Source organism: Euprymna scolopes, chromosome 17, assembly GCF_053919585.1.
Source record: "Euprymna scolopes isolate OS-2025 chromosome 17, ASM5391958v1, whole genome shotgun sequence".
Lineage (NCBI taxonomy): Eukaryota > Metazoa > Mollusca > Cephalopoda > Sepiida > Sepiolidae > Euprymna > Euprymna scolopes.
The window spans coordinates 78391858-78406902 of NC_136498.1; the positions used below are offsets into that span (position 1 = coordinate 78391858).

At 33.5% G+C, this 15045-nt stretch overlaps 1 protein-coding gene across 1 annotated transcript in view; it reads right to left on the bottom strand.

Moving 5' to 3' along the window:
• Positions 1–4902: 4902 nt before the first annotated feature.
• The window catches only part of LOC145296816 (gamma-tubulin complex component 3 homolog), a 107451-nt gene continuing 97308 nt past the window's right edge, over positions 4903–15045 (bottom strand). Inside the window, exons 24-26 of the mRNA XM_080142901.1 lie at positions 14659–14799; positions 11525–11641; positions 4903–5225 (exon numbers count right to left, since the gene is read on the bottom strand). Of these exons, the coding sequence (XP_079999027.1) occupies positions 5007–5225; positions 11525–11641; positions 14659–14799 (477 nt within the window). The 3' untranslated portion in view covers positions 4903–5006. The remainder of the gene's footprint in view (positions 5226–11524; positions 11642–14658; positions 14800–15045) is intronic.

The following is a 15045-nucleotide window of genomic DNA, read 5'->3' on the forward strand; positions in this document are numbered from 1 at the left end:
CTTCATTTCTGACTGGCTTTTGTTGTTGGCAGTCATTGTTCAACCACTCAGAGGTTGATCACTTGAGACATCCACCAGATGACTGTCTCCATTATCTGTAGATAACCCTGAACATTGTTTTGCTTACAAATGTTGTGTAGCTGGGGTCATATTTAAGACGATGGGTACATATATACGATGGTGATGAAGGAGAGAGAGAGAAGACATTTATACATTTTACTGTTCTGTGGATTCTTATAACATTAGCGAGGAGAGAGGGTGATCAGCTCACAGGAGGGAAGAATCATTACTTGGAAGGGAAGAGGGGACACATTGCTTGGAAGGGTTTTATACAAAGTTCATTAAAGATGATTACACATTTACCTTCAATTGTTGAATGAGGACACGAAGACAACAGTTACAAAAATCGATGATGTTCTTTATTCCATTTTGACCGGTCGAAATGATGATTATGTCAGGAATTCACGTTGGTTCTACATAGTTAAACTTCTACCCCTTCGCCTCTGAAGGGACCCTCCTTTGACCATGTCAGTTCTTTCCGACCAACTCTGCTGACTGCTCGAACCTGTCTCTTCGACTGACTCCTAATCTGCTAATCCTAGCTCCTATATTGAGAAATTCCCTTTCTGCTATGACATCATATGTATAGCTGTAAACGTGATCGACTCACGTGGCTTAAATATACGTGGCTCGGTACATGTTCCCAAAACACACTTCTGCAGACAAAGAATTCTCACTAACCTATTTTTCAATATTTTTAAATTGTATTGTTCATTATTTTTTTTAGCTGACCTTTTTAAATTCAATTTCCATAAAAGAATGAACAATTCAATTCTTTTTACAAACAAAAAATATCTAAACTATTTTATATGAAATTTAACAATAGCCAAATTCTAACATTCCATTTTCTGAAGCTATCTTTGAACCTTGCTCACAAAGTTCGAGTCTCGGCTTATCCTAATCTCATTTTCCATTTATCTAAAGTTCTTCTTACTTAGAGGAAAAGGGGACAGCCTTTTTTTCCTGTAACACAAGGACCGATCCCAACAAGACTCTTTCCATTCAGTGAGGGTCTTATTTTCTTCTAAGAAAATATCTTTTTGGGTGGTCTCTGACCAGGGGTATTTTAAGCTGTGTCCCCTTCCTTTAGCCAAGCATCTAACAACTGCAATGTCTGCCATTTGTATGCACCCGCAAAACATGCTACGCAGCACATTTGTACTAATTATTATTTCAAACACTATTTTTAAGATGTAAAAAGTTCTAATAAGACTTCATTATTGCACTTGGATTCTGGCTTCAATGTTTAGACTAGTGTTTGGATGACTAACAAAAAAGAAATTAGAATTTTGGTGGGTATTGGAATCGGAAGAATAGGATTTTTATGATTCTAAAAACAAGTCTTTTAATTTTCTTTTTTTTTTTTTTTTTTTTTTGTTTCAAACTTAATTTTCTACTGTTTTACCAGTAAAACTAAAATTTATATTCATCTAAAACAAAAATCACAAAATTAGGTAAAAATGGCAGGAGTGAATGAATGAAGAACAAAGATGCAAATCTCATGAGTTTATCCAAAATCTTGGCAATAATATATTAAGGGAAAACTTCAAGTTTGTCAAATTAATATAAAAAAAAGCATATTTAATTTTCAAACTAAATAAGCATTCACTGTTATTTAACAAAAAAAAAATTTTCTTTGATTTTATAATCAGAATTTAAAACAAAATCAGTAATTGTATCAGAGTTAAGAAAACTTAGAATCACCACATCATTAGTTCAACCATGGATATTGGAAGGCAAAAAAAACAAAACGGAAAGATTAAAAATGTGATGAACTCGCTTATTTTGATCTGTTGCATTCTATTGTTTTCTTTATAAACATCAAAGATAGGAAAGTCGGCTATTCAAGTTCTATCATTTGCCCGGTCGTAAAATATGCTTAAATATGACATTTTAATTTATCCAGATTTTGTATATATTATCATAGTCGTGATTTCAAAAGTAAAAAAAAAAAAAAGTATTTGGGTACCATCAGCCAGAAACAAAACCGAAAACAACTGAAGCATTCAAACCTGGTAACATTACCACTGTACTAATGTGAGACGCATATGAACTGATTAAAAATAAACTAAGATGAATGTACAAGATGAATAACGATTCTTTCAATTTTGACCTCTTAAAAATTATTTTAACTGTCTAAAGACCCATAAAAGAACAGGCCATAAAAAATCTGATCATTCGAGGCTCCTAGCGCCGTTCTGTGACTTTTAGTTTCGAAAGAGATAGAGTTTGAAAATATAGAGTTAGACAGACATAGTGAGTTTTATAAATTAGATCATAGTTTGGTGTGTGGGCTGCAGTTGTTTGAGAAATAGTTAGCATTAAATATGATTTTTATCTAAAAAAAGAGCGTGTGCGCAAACCGAAGATCAGGTTTTATTCATGAAAGTACCCAGAAATAAATGTTATTTCAATGGAAAAAAGCGAGTTGAGTTTTTTGTCTTGGTCTCCTTTGCAATGGAGTTTACGTACTGGGTTCCGAATGTCTGCATGTTAACACATGTGTAAACGTGTGTTAACATGTTATCTCCATTTTAATCTTATATACTAAGAAATTACAACCAGACATAAGAAATCAAAACCAAATAACAGATACAAAGTGTGTTCTCACACACACGCGTGGATATCTTTTAATTTCACAATTTATACCTAATTCAACTCAAGACCGATCGTTTGAAAATGTCTCAAGTTTTTTTTCACACTTTTTGGCCATCCCTTGTAAGGTTTGCCAATTCTGGCTGAGGGACAACATCTAACCGTATAACAAAGAAAACAGGGTTCATACAGGTTTTCAATGTCCATTTTCAAGAACTTTTCAAGGTGCTTCAAAGTTTTTGAAAATCTTCTCCAGACAAAATTCAAGTTTTCAAAATAAAATTTAGGGTTTGTTTTACAATCTACAGCAATTTGAAAAAGTGGTCAAAACTCAAATATACAAATATTACAATGGCCAACAATAGTTACGTTGCAACATACTTGCATCATAAGTAGTTTTCAATGCTTTTTATTTCATCTCAAATATTTAACTCTTTTTACAGCTTTTAATTTATAACCAAGATGGCTGCTGTCTTGTCCAGGATTTTTCAAGGTAATAATAGAAATAAGGCCTTTTCAAGGCAAAAAAAAAAAAAAAAAAATCAAAATTCAAGGATTTTTCAAGTTTGTACAAACCCTGGACAAAAGCCGAAAAGCATAAAATAATATTTAAAAACACTTTTTTATATTTTACTTTTAATTTAATTATCAATGATATTTAACAGTATTTTCCTTAGCAAAAATGTTTTATTTAATTTTTAAACATTTTTTGCAAGCTTGCAACTCAATTGCATTCTTTATTATTACGTAGTGAATTCAGACAAAGTCTCACTTTTTTTGTTTTTTATGAAAATTTATATCCTATTTCCATGTTATTACGATCGAAAGATTTTAAACTTACTGATAGTTTAAAAACAATATTAGTATGAGCAATAGAAAATTAAGTTTAAGTTGAAAAGAATCGTTTTGAAATAAGAAATTAGGCTCAAATTTTCCCGATACTAATACAAAGTTCCGATTTTTCCAATTCCTAATTAATCATCTCAATACCTAATTATTTACATATGTATGCGTTTCATCCTTGTGAAATCATCCGTGATAACTGTTTAAACCAGTCACACAATTTGAACCCCAGAACAAAATTCATCTTTAACTCCAATTTCGAACATTCCAACCAAAGACGCTAATTCCAATGCTTACACGTGATGAGAAATAAATCCTATTTATACCAAGCAGGCATGCAACCATAGTCAGGCATCATAATTTGTTTTTTTTATTGCAATTTCACCCCAAACAAGGCACATTGCCACTTTGCTGTAGGGGGCTACTATCAGGACATAAGCTACAGAGGTACTATGTGGGGAGTTGGGCAGCAAGATGTCGGTTCACTTTATACTTGAACTTCTGCATGTCAGTACAGTTGGGGAAGCAGGAACTCGGAAGGGAATTCCAAAGTCCAGCAGTTCTGGGGAAGAAACTACTGAAGTAGAAGGCTCTCTTACATCTAGGGATCTCAACTGTGAAGGCGTGGGATTTTGCTGCTTGTCAGGGGTACTTACGTCGAGGGGGCACAAGTGCTTGTAGTTCGTCAGAGCATTCACCATTGAAATACTTGTAGAACAGGCAGAGGGATGCTACAATTTGTACTTATGGCTTAGATTTGTATTATTTCTCATAAAGGGCCTCACCGAAAGGGGGCTACATTAAAAATACACATACCTAACTTTATAAATATAGCAATAGCCTTTATTAGTCTTAACTATAAAGACATTTAAACTATTAAGATTTTTTTTCTTCCTTTTTTTTAAATATCATTTGAGAAAAAGGAGACATTATGTTAGGGTGACAAATGTCTGGTGAATACGACAAATTATGGATAAACAATATCACAATGTTTCTTAACAAAAAACAAATAAAACATTATTTGGATTTTTCAAGCTATTGTTCTCATCTTGATTGTTAATTTCAAGGCACAATGAATAGAGTATTTAATAAAATTCAGTTGTAAGTTACACTCTTCTGGAGGTTGAAGGTTCAGTTCTTGGTGTGGGTAACAATGAAAATACAATTGCGAATTATTTATGTTGGAATGAAAAAATGCTACCCCCGCAGATTAACTAAAAGGTTCCATTCAAAATTCTGCTGCAGATTCTCCAAATTTAACAAGGTACACCTGAAGAAGGTCGAGGTTACATGATTGAAATGCTGTGAGAATAACACTCAAGATAAGAACAGTCGTTTGCATAATACGAATAATCAATCATCATCTAAAAAAATTTAGCAACTCAAATAAAACATAATTGCAAATTTCAATGTCAGTAAATTTTATTGTTTTTTAATAAACGAGTAAATAAATAAATCAATCAGTATCATTTCAAGAAGTTTGTGGCTAAAGAAGGCATCAGTTTTTGTCACTTTCCAACACCATTAATTAAGATAGGCTTTTTGGAATCCATGGAACTTCCTTTGGAAAGATGTGAAACACCTGAAATGTGCTGTTCATAAATGGCTTTGCCCGAAGAGAGTTTTTTGTAATGTTCGTTAAAATCTAAACGATAACAAAGATACTGTAACTTATGGCCCATAAACTTACTGATGTCAAGCAAATTCAAAAACATTTGTACCATGTTCTGAAAAGAAAGTAGAAAAAATAAATAAATAAAATAAAATAAAACATATATATATATACATATATATGATGATTGCAACGTCTTGTCAGACGAGTGCCACTCCCTCAGACACTTAAAGTCCATGAGCCCAAAAATGACTTCCATCACCACAGGACCATTTTAATGGACAAATGCCTGAGGGAGTATCTATACACAGATGATGTTACAGAGTCTTAGCTTTGTACGGCAGCTAAGTCTCTCTCTCGGTTCAAAATGTTGAGATCCAGCAACAAGCAAGAGCAAGATAGCCAGCAACAAGTTAAACTGCAGACCAGCTTAATGTAGATACTGGTCTCCCGCTTTATGGTTTTTTAAATCAGAGATTTGCTTCTCCTAGGAAGGTTGCCTTCACCACGGCTTACGGGAGCCCTCTCCACCCCAACACACACATACATACACACAAACACATATATATATATATCGAAGTAATGAAATCAAAAGGATGTAGTGTTTACCTGATATACGCAATGGTAAACTTCAATCTAATATAAATACCAGTGTTTATATATAGATTAATTTAATCCCAACCAAAAAAAAAAAAAACCTCAATACACAATATAGAGTAGAGCTTATTATAAGAGAAAGAAAATTAAAACTGAAAGTTGAAATTTACAATCAAAATTTATTGTTTGACTGAATACTCCCAAAAAATAATTTACAAAGTCCTTATTTCACAGAGTTTCAAACTATGCTATTGTTCTCATCAGAGGGCAGAAAGAAATCAGCAAATTATTTCTTTCTGTCCTCTGATGAGAAGAATAGCATGCATAGCATTCTTTGAAACTCCGCGGAATAAGGACTTTGTAAATTGTTTTTTGGAATATTCAGCCGAACAGTAAATTTTGATTGTAAATTTCAACTTACACTTTTAATTTTCTTTCTCTTATATATATATATATATATATATATATATATATATATATATGTATGAGAGAGGAGAGAGACAGAAGTCTGTTGTAGTTTGAAGATTATGACAATGTAGTTTTGAAGAAAAGCACTGTTGAATATGAGAAAAGGTTAAAAAAAAAATATCAATATTGAAAGATTTCAATAATTTTCAATTATAACTTATTTATTTAGCAATAAAATGTGCCGAACTAGGATGATATTGAGATGTTATGTTCTTTCAATTTTCGAAGTATCTTCAGAAAAAAGAATATGTACATTCACTCAGTGGAAGCATGTTATGGCCAAAGCTGAAAGTAGTAGGACAGAGGCTCTTAAATTATTGTAAAAATGCATTTATGTTTGATATTATTGTAAAAATGCATTTATGTTTGATATTATTAAATTATTGTAAAAATGCATTTATGTTTGATATTATTGTAAAAATGCATTTATGTTTGATATTATTGTAAAAATGCATTTATGTTTGATATTATTAAATTATTGTAAAAATGCATTTATGTTTGATATTATTGTAAAAATGCATTTATGTTTGATATTATTAAATTATTGTCATAATATTTTACCAGTATTTATTATACTATTATGTGTTTCACTTAGATATAATTATTTAATTATTATGCAAATATGCATAAGCATATTTCCTTCTCTTTCATTTTATTAAGTAAGATCTACACATATTTCAAAGGTAAAGTAATAAAAAACAGATTTATCTCCATATTAGTCAAATAAAAGAAATTCATGTGTGGGTGTGTTTCTTGTATTAATGTAACTTTGATAATTACACATTAAATTTATATTTTTTTAGATTAACTGTACCTGAGGCACCTCAAACTGAACAATGCCAAAAAGGACACATTTTTGTTTTGACACCAAAGTTTTGTATTTCTGATTAAATCATAAACAAACAATACATTTATAATTTTGATTTCATATATTTTTGATTATTGAAAAAGGCTTTATTTACAAAAAGTTTTACTAATAAAAAAATACATCATTCTACTATCAAGCTAGTTTTGTTATATGCACATTTTTAATTAACAAAAAATAAGTTTTTGTTTTGTAAAGTTTGGAGAAAAAACATGAAAAATATATAATTTTATTTCCAAACTTTTACTAAGCAAAATGTATAAGTAAATGGAACAAAAACAAATAAAAATAAAAACAAAAAAACTTACAAATAAAAAAATATTTTTTTAAAGTTTTATTAAGAGATTAGAAAATATTTTTTTAAAGTTTTACTAATAAACTAAAAAATATTTACAAAAAGTTTTACTAATAAACTAAAAAATATTTACAAAAAGTTTTACTAATAAATTAAAAATATTTTAAAAAACCGTTTTACTAATAGACTAAAAAATTAGGCTTTTCATTTAAACCAGAAGCATCTCATTTGCATATGAGGTGACAAGATTGTCAGCATGTAAAGAGAAGCAGCAGCCATTTTTTTTTCTTTTTTTTTATTCTTTTTGTTTGCACCGGACACGACAAGCTGCTGAAAAAACCAGCTTGTTTCAAATTTTGAAGGCATTTAATCAGTTATCAATTTTATTCAATAATCACTTATTGTTTCCAATGATCTTACCGTATTAGTCTTCATCACAGTAAATAAGTACAACACAAGGGTTGATTATCAAGTTATCAAAACTATTCAAATAACTATCTATTCATATAAAATATGATATAATAATCAAATTCCAGTGAAGACCGAACATCTCATTTGCATATGAGAAAATTCGATTAAACCTAGAACCCCATCTTCCAACGTAGACCCCTACTACCAGGTCTCCTTCTCCAACATCAGGGGTTTACGTTCCAACCTTCCAGAGGTTGAAACCCAATTACAGGAGACGAAACCGGACATATTATTTCTAAGTGAAACTGGAATAGGGCCGACCACTTCCCTAGATGAGTTCATTATTAACGGATACTCAAATTTAACAGCTAAATCTGACCCCCAAGATCGCCATGGGCATGGAATATGTGCCTACATTAAGGATGGCTTCCTGTGTGGCAGGGATATCTCTAGAGAAGATCCTAATTTACCCTATATGTGCTTCAGGGTTGCACTTGTTAACACCACTGCATTTATATTTGCCCTCTATAGGCCCCACAACAGCGGAGTTACTATCTTTAAGAGCATATCTGAGAAAATAGACCACATACTGTCTTCACATCCCTCGGCTAACATCCACATCTGTGGTGACTTCAACGTCCATAACGTGGAATGGCTGACCCATTCAAATAAGACAGATGATGAGGGGAGGTTTTGTCATGATTTTGCCATTGCTTATGACCTCACTCAGATTGTTCGCAAACCCACCCGTGTGCCCGATACACCCGGTCAATATGCAAGCCTCTTAGACCTTTTTCTCACAACTTCTCCTGAGCTATGTTCATGTTCCGTTCATTCTCCTCTAGGATCCTCTGACCACTTCGTCGTATCAGTTACGATAAAAATGAAATGTAAAAAGCCCCCAGACGTAAAAGGAAGTGTCCTCTATAGTATCAGATCTGACCGAATGGTTAATTGTAGGCATAGACCAATTCATACCATCTAAAAAATTCCAACAAAAACCTAACAGCCAGCCATGGTTCTCCCCAGAATGTGCTGCTGCTATCGCGCACAGAAATCACTTTTTCCATAACTACCAACGTAATAGATGCACTGAGACTAAAGCTGCTTTCAGGTCTGCCAGCAACCACTGTAAAAGAGTAATAAAAAATGCAAGAGAGCTATATGCCCAGTCTGTTAAATCCAAGGTAGCTGATCAGCAGCTTGGATCCCACCAGTTTTGGCAAATAACAAATAGGATCCTGAACAGAAGTGTGCGTTCTATCCCAACCATTATCAATGGACCAGAGGTCATCTCGTCAGCGTCAGACAAGGCCAAACTATTTGCAAAGAACTTTGCAGCTAATTCTACCCTATGCGATGAAGGCCATCAACTCCCCATATTTCCTTGTATAACACAGAACACGCTAGGTAACATACAAATATCCGTGCATGAGGTTGCCAAGCTAATAAAAAACCTAGATTCCAGTAAAGCAACTGGCCCTGATGGCATCCCAATTATAGTGTTAAAAAAGCTTCAACCAGAACTTGCTCCCATACTTACGAAACTATTTAAGCGCTGCCTTAAGGAGAAGTGCTTTCCGACTCCCTGGAAGACCTCATCAGTTTGCCCTGTATTTAAGAATTCAGGTGATAAGTCATCTCCCTCTCAGTACAGACCAATAATTCTCCTGTGTGTTATGAGTAAGTTGCTGGAATCCATATTAAATAGAGAAATAGTTAACCACCTCAGCAGGAATAACCTTCTTAGTGACACACAATATGGTTTCCGCTCTGCAAGATCTACCGCAGATGTGCTGACGGTTATATCCCACAGGATTAGTGAATCTCTTTACAAAGGCTTCCTTTCTAGGGCAATTGCTCTTGACATATCAAAGGCCTTCGACAAGGTATGGCATAAGATTTCAAGCTACGGTATAATTGGAAATGTTTTCTCAATCATTAAATCATTTCTCTCCGATAGGCTCATAAGAGTAGTGGTAGATGGACAAAAATCAGAGGCCTGCAATATAAATGCTGGAGTCCCTCAGGGGTCAATCCTGGGCCCAACTCTCTTCCTGATCTACATCAATGACCTCCCTAAACACATACTTAAATCATTCGTTGACATCTATGCTGATGACACGACCATCTACGGCAACACATCAAAGGCTGTAAATGACAAAGCTCTCTCTGATTCTCTCTCCTCTGATCTCGAGCGCGTGGTTCAGTGGGGGAAGATGTGGCTGGTTTCCTTTAATGCATCCAAAACCAAACTCCTATCCTTGCATCATCAACGCTCTGATCCCCAGCTGGCATCAATTGTGATGGATGGCTCTCGTCTGGGTGAGGCTCAGTGTTTAGACAAGCTTCTGGGTTTGACCTTTACTCCTGATCTTAAATGGAACACGTACATCAAGTCTGTTGCCAAGGTCGCTGGAAAGATGGTGGGATCCTTCTACCGCTCCACAAGATATCTCACTACTGATGCAATTCTCTATCTATATAAAAGCCAAGTACGTCCAAGGATGGAATACTGTTGCCATATCTGGGCAGGAGCTGCTAAAAACAGCCTATCCTGCCTTGACAGAGTACAAAATAGACTTTGTGGTTTAGTGGGGGATGCCCTCTTCTCTACCCTGCAACCTCTCTCCCACAGAAGGGACGTTGCGAGCCTGTCCTTGTTTTATCGTTATTTCCATGGCAGATGCTCGTCTGAACTCCAATCTCTGGTCCCCCCTCGCCAATCTTTCAAGAAAAACACCCGTCTAGCGTAATCCACTGTGAAAAATTTCCCCCACTCTATATCTGTGCCTAAATCAAAACGCGGATTCCATGAACAAAGCTTCTTTCTTAGAACTGCACGCCTGTGGAACTCTGTTCCGTCTGCCTGCTTCCCTCCGGACTACAACTTGGATATGTTCAAGTCCAATGTTAACAAATTCCTAATGAACCGCCCCCTTAAGTAAACACTTCAGCAAATCTCCACACTAATGTAATGTACTTGCAATAACCCTTATCCCTGAGTGGCTTCCGGGCCTTGATAAGTGGTGATCACTGTGTAAAAAAAAAAAAAAAAAAAAAAAGCATATAAAGAGAAGTAGCCGCCATTTTTTTTTCTTTTCTTTATTCTTTTTGTTTGCATTGAATAATACAGGCTGCACAACATTTTTTAAGGCATTTAATCACAGTGTCAACTGATCTAGTTAAATCCATGTATGTTATGACACTCTCTTAATAATTGGATTAGATTTTCCTTGCCTGTGACTCTTGTTGCAGAAGCATGATCTTTCTATTTTTGGTTTGTGCTAATCACATTTATTTGCATTTGGTCTGTTATTTTTTGTTACATGAAATAAGAACAGCCAACATTTGCAGGATGTTAACCAGATCGCTCATGTTGGCAATCAAAAGAACCCTTGCCAATCATGATGTCTAGAGTTTTATTTTGTGCCATAAAAATAATTGTTTAATTTTGTTTAAATTTAATTTCAATGCTTTTCTTAGTGTATGTAGTAACACTAGCATCAGGCTTACACATTATACATATTAGATTTTTATAATAAAGTTTCAATGGATTATACATTTCAAACATCCTGTATGTCAGCTAGAACGTTCACTTTGTTAGCAAACAACTCTGTCTCATGATATTCTCACATCTACATGTGGATTATTATTTAATTTCCACAATTGCAAACTATAAACCTCGCATGATTTCAAAATTAAGTAGATGTAAATATTTTGTTTTCCGGTTTACTTTTAAGAAAAACAGTTAAAATCAAATCTCAAAATTGTTTACCTGATAAGTATTAGCAAGCACAAGAAACTCTGCCTTTATTGAAGCAATTTTCTCACAGAAATTATGACGTCGAGCCATTTCAGTGTCTTCTTCATTTGCACTTAGACCCCACTGACCCTAGAAAAGAAGAGTTGTTTTTGCAGTAATCATAACGAGTAAAAAATTTTAAGACAAAAGGTAAAAGAAAAGAAACGCCCCCCCCCTTAAAAAAATTATATTTTTTAGATTTGCTTTTTCATTTTTTTAATTACTAAAGATTAAGGATTAAATAACAAGATTATTAAAATATTTTTTTTTTTTTTATTTTATTTACAAAGCAGATTCTGTTATTTAACTCTAGCAAAATGGATTTCAAGTTTTCCCCTTTTTTTTTGTTTTTCTTTATGAAAGTCAGCATTTATCAAAGTCAAAAACCACTTGAGGATAAGAGTTGTCAGTTGAATGATGATGGATATTATGAGAGGATTGAAAATAATAAATGGAATGAACAAAGTTTGATTACTTATCGAGGTGGCTTACAACAAGTATTTATTGACATTGGATTTGAAGATGACCATGTTGTAGTCTGTGTAGTTTTTGATCTGTATAACACATTTCTTTTAATGAGAAAAAAAACCCTCTTCATTTCATAATTGCAAAAATATTAAAATAAATTCATCATTAGAAAATAAAACATCCTTTTCTCTTCTGTTCATTCAATGCCACCTTTTTTCTTGTTCATGGATCAGACATTTTCTGATATTACACAAGCTCACTCTCTCGTTTCCACGGTTCAGCAGTTTCCAGGTTCAACTCTGTGTAATCTTATCTAATCACTTGCTTCCAAGTTTTCCCTGGCCAGCCAACATTCCTGCAATTTAAGGCATCCATGTTTTTTTTAGCGTCTTATCCAGGAGGATAAACATTCCACATGACCATACCAACATCAACAGATTCATCGTTGACATCAACAGATTCATCGTTGGCATCAACCGGTTCATCGTTGGCATCAACCGGTTCATCGTTGGCATCAACCGAGTCATCGTTGGCATCAACCGAGTCATCGTTGGCATCAACCGAGTCATCGTTGGCATCAACCGAGTCATCGTTGGCATCAACCGGTTCATCGTTGGCATCAACCAGTTCATCGTTGGCATCAACCAATTCATCGTTAGCATCAATCAATTCATCGTTAGTATAAACCTCTATGTTGAGAAAATGTAGTATTTTGAATTTGTTTGATTTATAAAACTAGAATTAAATAGAAAACTCATCCCAGAAAGAGTGAAATTAATTCTATAAACAGAATAAAGTTGTGAATCACTTTTATGCTTCCTAACAAACATTAAAATAAAAATATGATATTAAACCTTTTAGCTAAAATCATTATTACAAATTTGATCAAAATCACATATTCTGATTCGAGAAAATGTCTCAAATTTAAGGTTTAAGCTTAGCGATTCTTAAGAAGGAACTGAAATTCAGGAAATCTTGCTTTATTGATATTTGATGAATATGGCTCCAATTTAATGCAAATTTGATATGTTTTAATTTTCAAATGGGAGCTTGTGCCTCTAATATGCTTTAAAAATCTTTCAAAATGATAAAAACTAAAATATTGAGAATATCTACTAATTGATGCCTTATACTGTTAAAATTTTTAAAAAATCAGAGGTATCTAAATTTTCCTATAGGGTTTTCACCCCATTGCATAACCTAAACTAAATATAGCCCACAGTATTCACTTTTATTCGGCACCCGGTACTTGTACCGGGCTGTTCACTGAAGGGTGGTGTCTGCTTAGATGCTGCATTAAAATTAATTGTCCTTAGTCAATGGAGGGGGAAACCCTTCTATACTAAGGCAATTTTATTTTTGCAGAATGCCCCTTTTGAGGGGAGCTGGTTATCTCCCACATTAAACCGACCATGTGTCACATTTTGTTTCGTGGGAAACAAATAAATAACCAGTATTCACTTTTACGTCAAGCAGCATTATTCAAAAATTGATAATGATCAGTTAATAAGTTTAGGCGTGAATCCTATACATATAAATATATAAACATATACACATACTTTAGAGATATCATCTTGAATTTAAAGAAACTTTATTATTTTTTTTTTATTGCCTTTTCACCCCAAACAAGGCACAATGCGACTTTGTTATAGAGGACATAATTTGAAGGATACTATGTAGGGATTTTTCTGTTTTTTACAAGGGAATCACCACTTATCAAGGTCTAAAGTTCACTTGAGGATAGGGATTAATGAATGTAATGTGGTAGTGTAGTAATTATTAATGGTGTAGATTGGGTACAATTTTATTATTTAAAGACACGGTTAAACAAGAACTTGTTTACTTTAAACTTGAAGTTGGTGAGGACGTAGGTCAATGGAACTGTTCTACAGGCAAGCAGTTCTAGGAAAGCTGTGTTCAGATTTAAGCAAAAATAGAGAGTTGGGGGAAACTCTTGATTGTGGTTGTGGATGGTCGAGTGTTTTTTTTTTTTTTGTAAAAGTTTAGCAAGTGGGGGGAGGGGGACCACAGATAGAAGCTCAAACAAGCATGTAAAATTAATTTAATTTTATTTACATAGATTTTTTTTCTCAAAAACTAATTTATTTGCAATGTTGCTTATGATTTTTTTGCTTTGCAATAAAACTATTATTTTATTCACAAGAAATCAATGGGTTTATTAATTAACTTCCTAGCAGTAAGATGTCTGTTCACATTATACTTGAACTTCTGCATGTCAGTACAGTCAAGGAAATAGGGACCTGGAAGGGAATTCCAAAGTCTGGCAAGCTAAGAGTAGAAGGCTTTCTGGCATTTAGGGATCTCTACTGTGTAGGGGTGGAATTTATCTGCTTGTCTGGTTTATCAGGGGTATTCCCACTTTTAACAAAAAAAAAAAAAAAATAATCCCTCAATACAGCTTTGAGAAAGCCAGGGCGAAACTGGTCAGCTGACTCCCCACTTTTTTTCTCTTCTCCTCTTCACCCAGTTTAAAGACATTTTTAATCATGAATTATAAAAGTCTTCCCTTCATAGTTGGGATATATATATATATATATACACACACACACACACACACACACACACAATTAAATGTTTGTAATGAATTTTAAAATAAATAGAAATTGTGAAAAAAATACCTGCTTCGTTTTTTCTTCCTTCATTCTCACAAACTGAATTCGGTTTTCTTTCTCCAAATTGCTACATTTATACAAATTATCCAAGTTGGATTGGAACTGGATGATCAAATCAAAGATGGCTCGCAACTGCTTGGAAATATTCTTTAGAAAAAAGAAAATTCAAACAAAAACATCAAATGACTTTCAGAAAAGAAAATTTTCTTTTCTGGAGAGAAATCTGGATATGGCAGTCACTCTAAAACGATTGCAGAAAAGAAATTCAATTTTGCTTTAAGATGTTTTTTTTTAAATTTATTTTACTTCCACTTGTTTATAGTTCAACAGGAAGCCATTTGTGGGTATCTTTTATATTAAAATTTTTTTCCTTTTTTCTATGAATTTTTGATT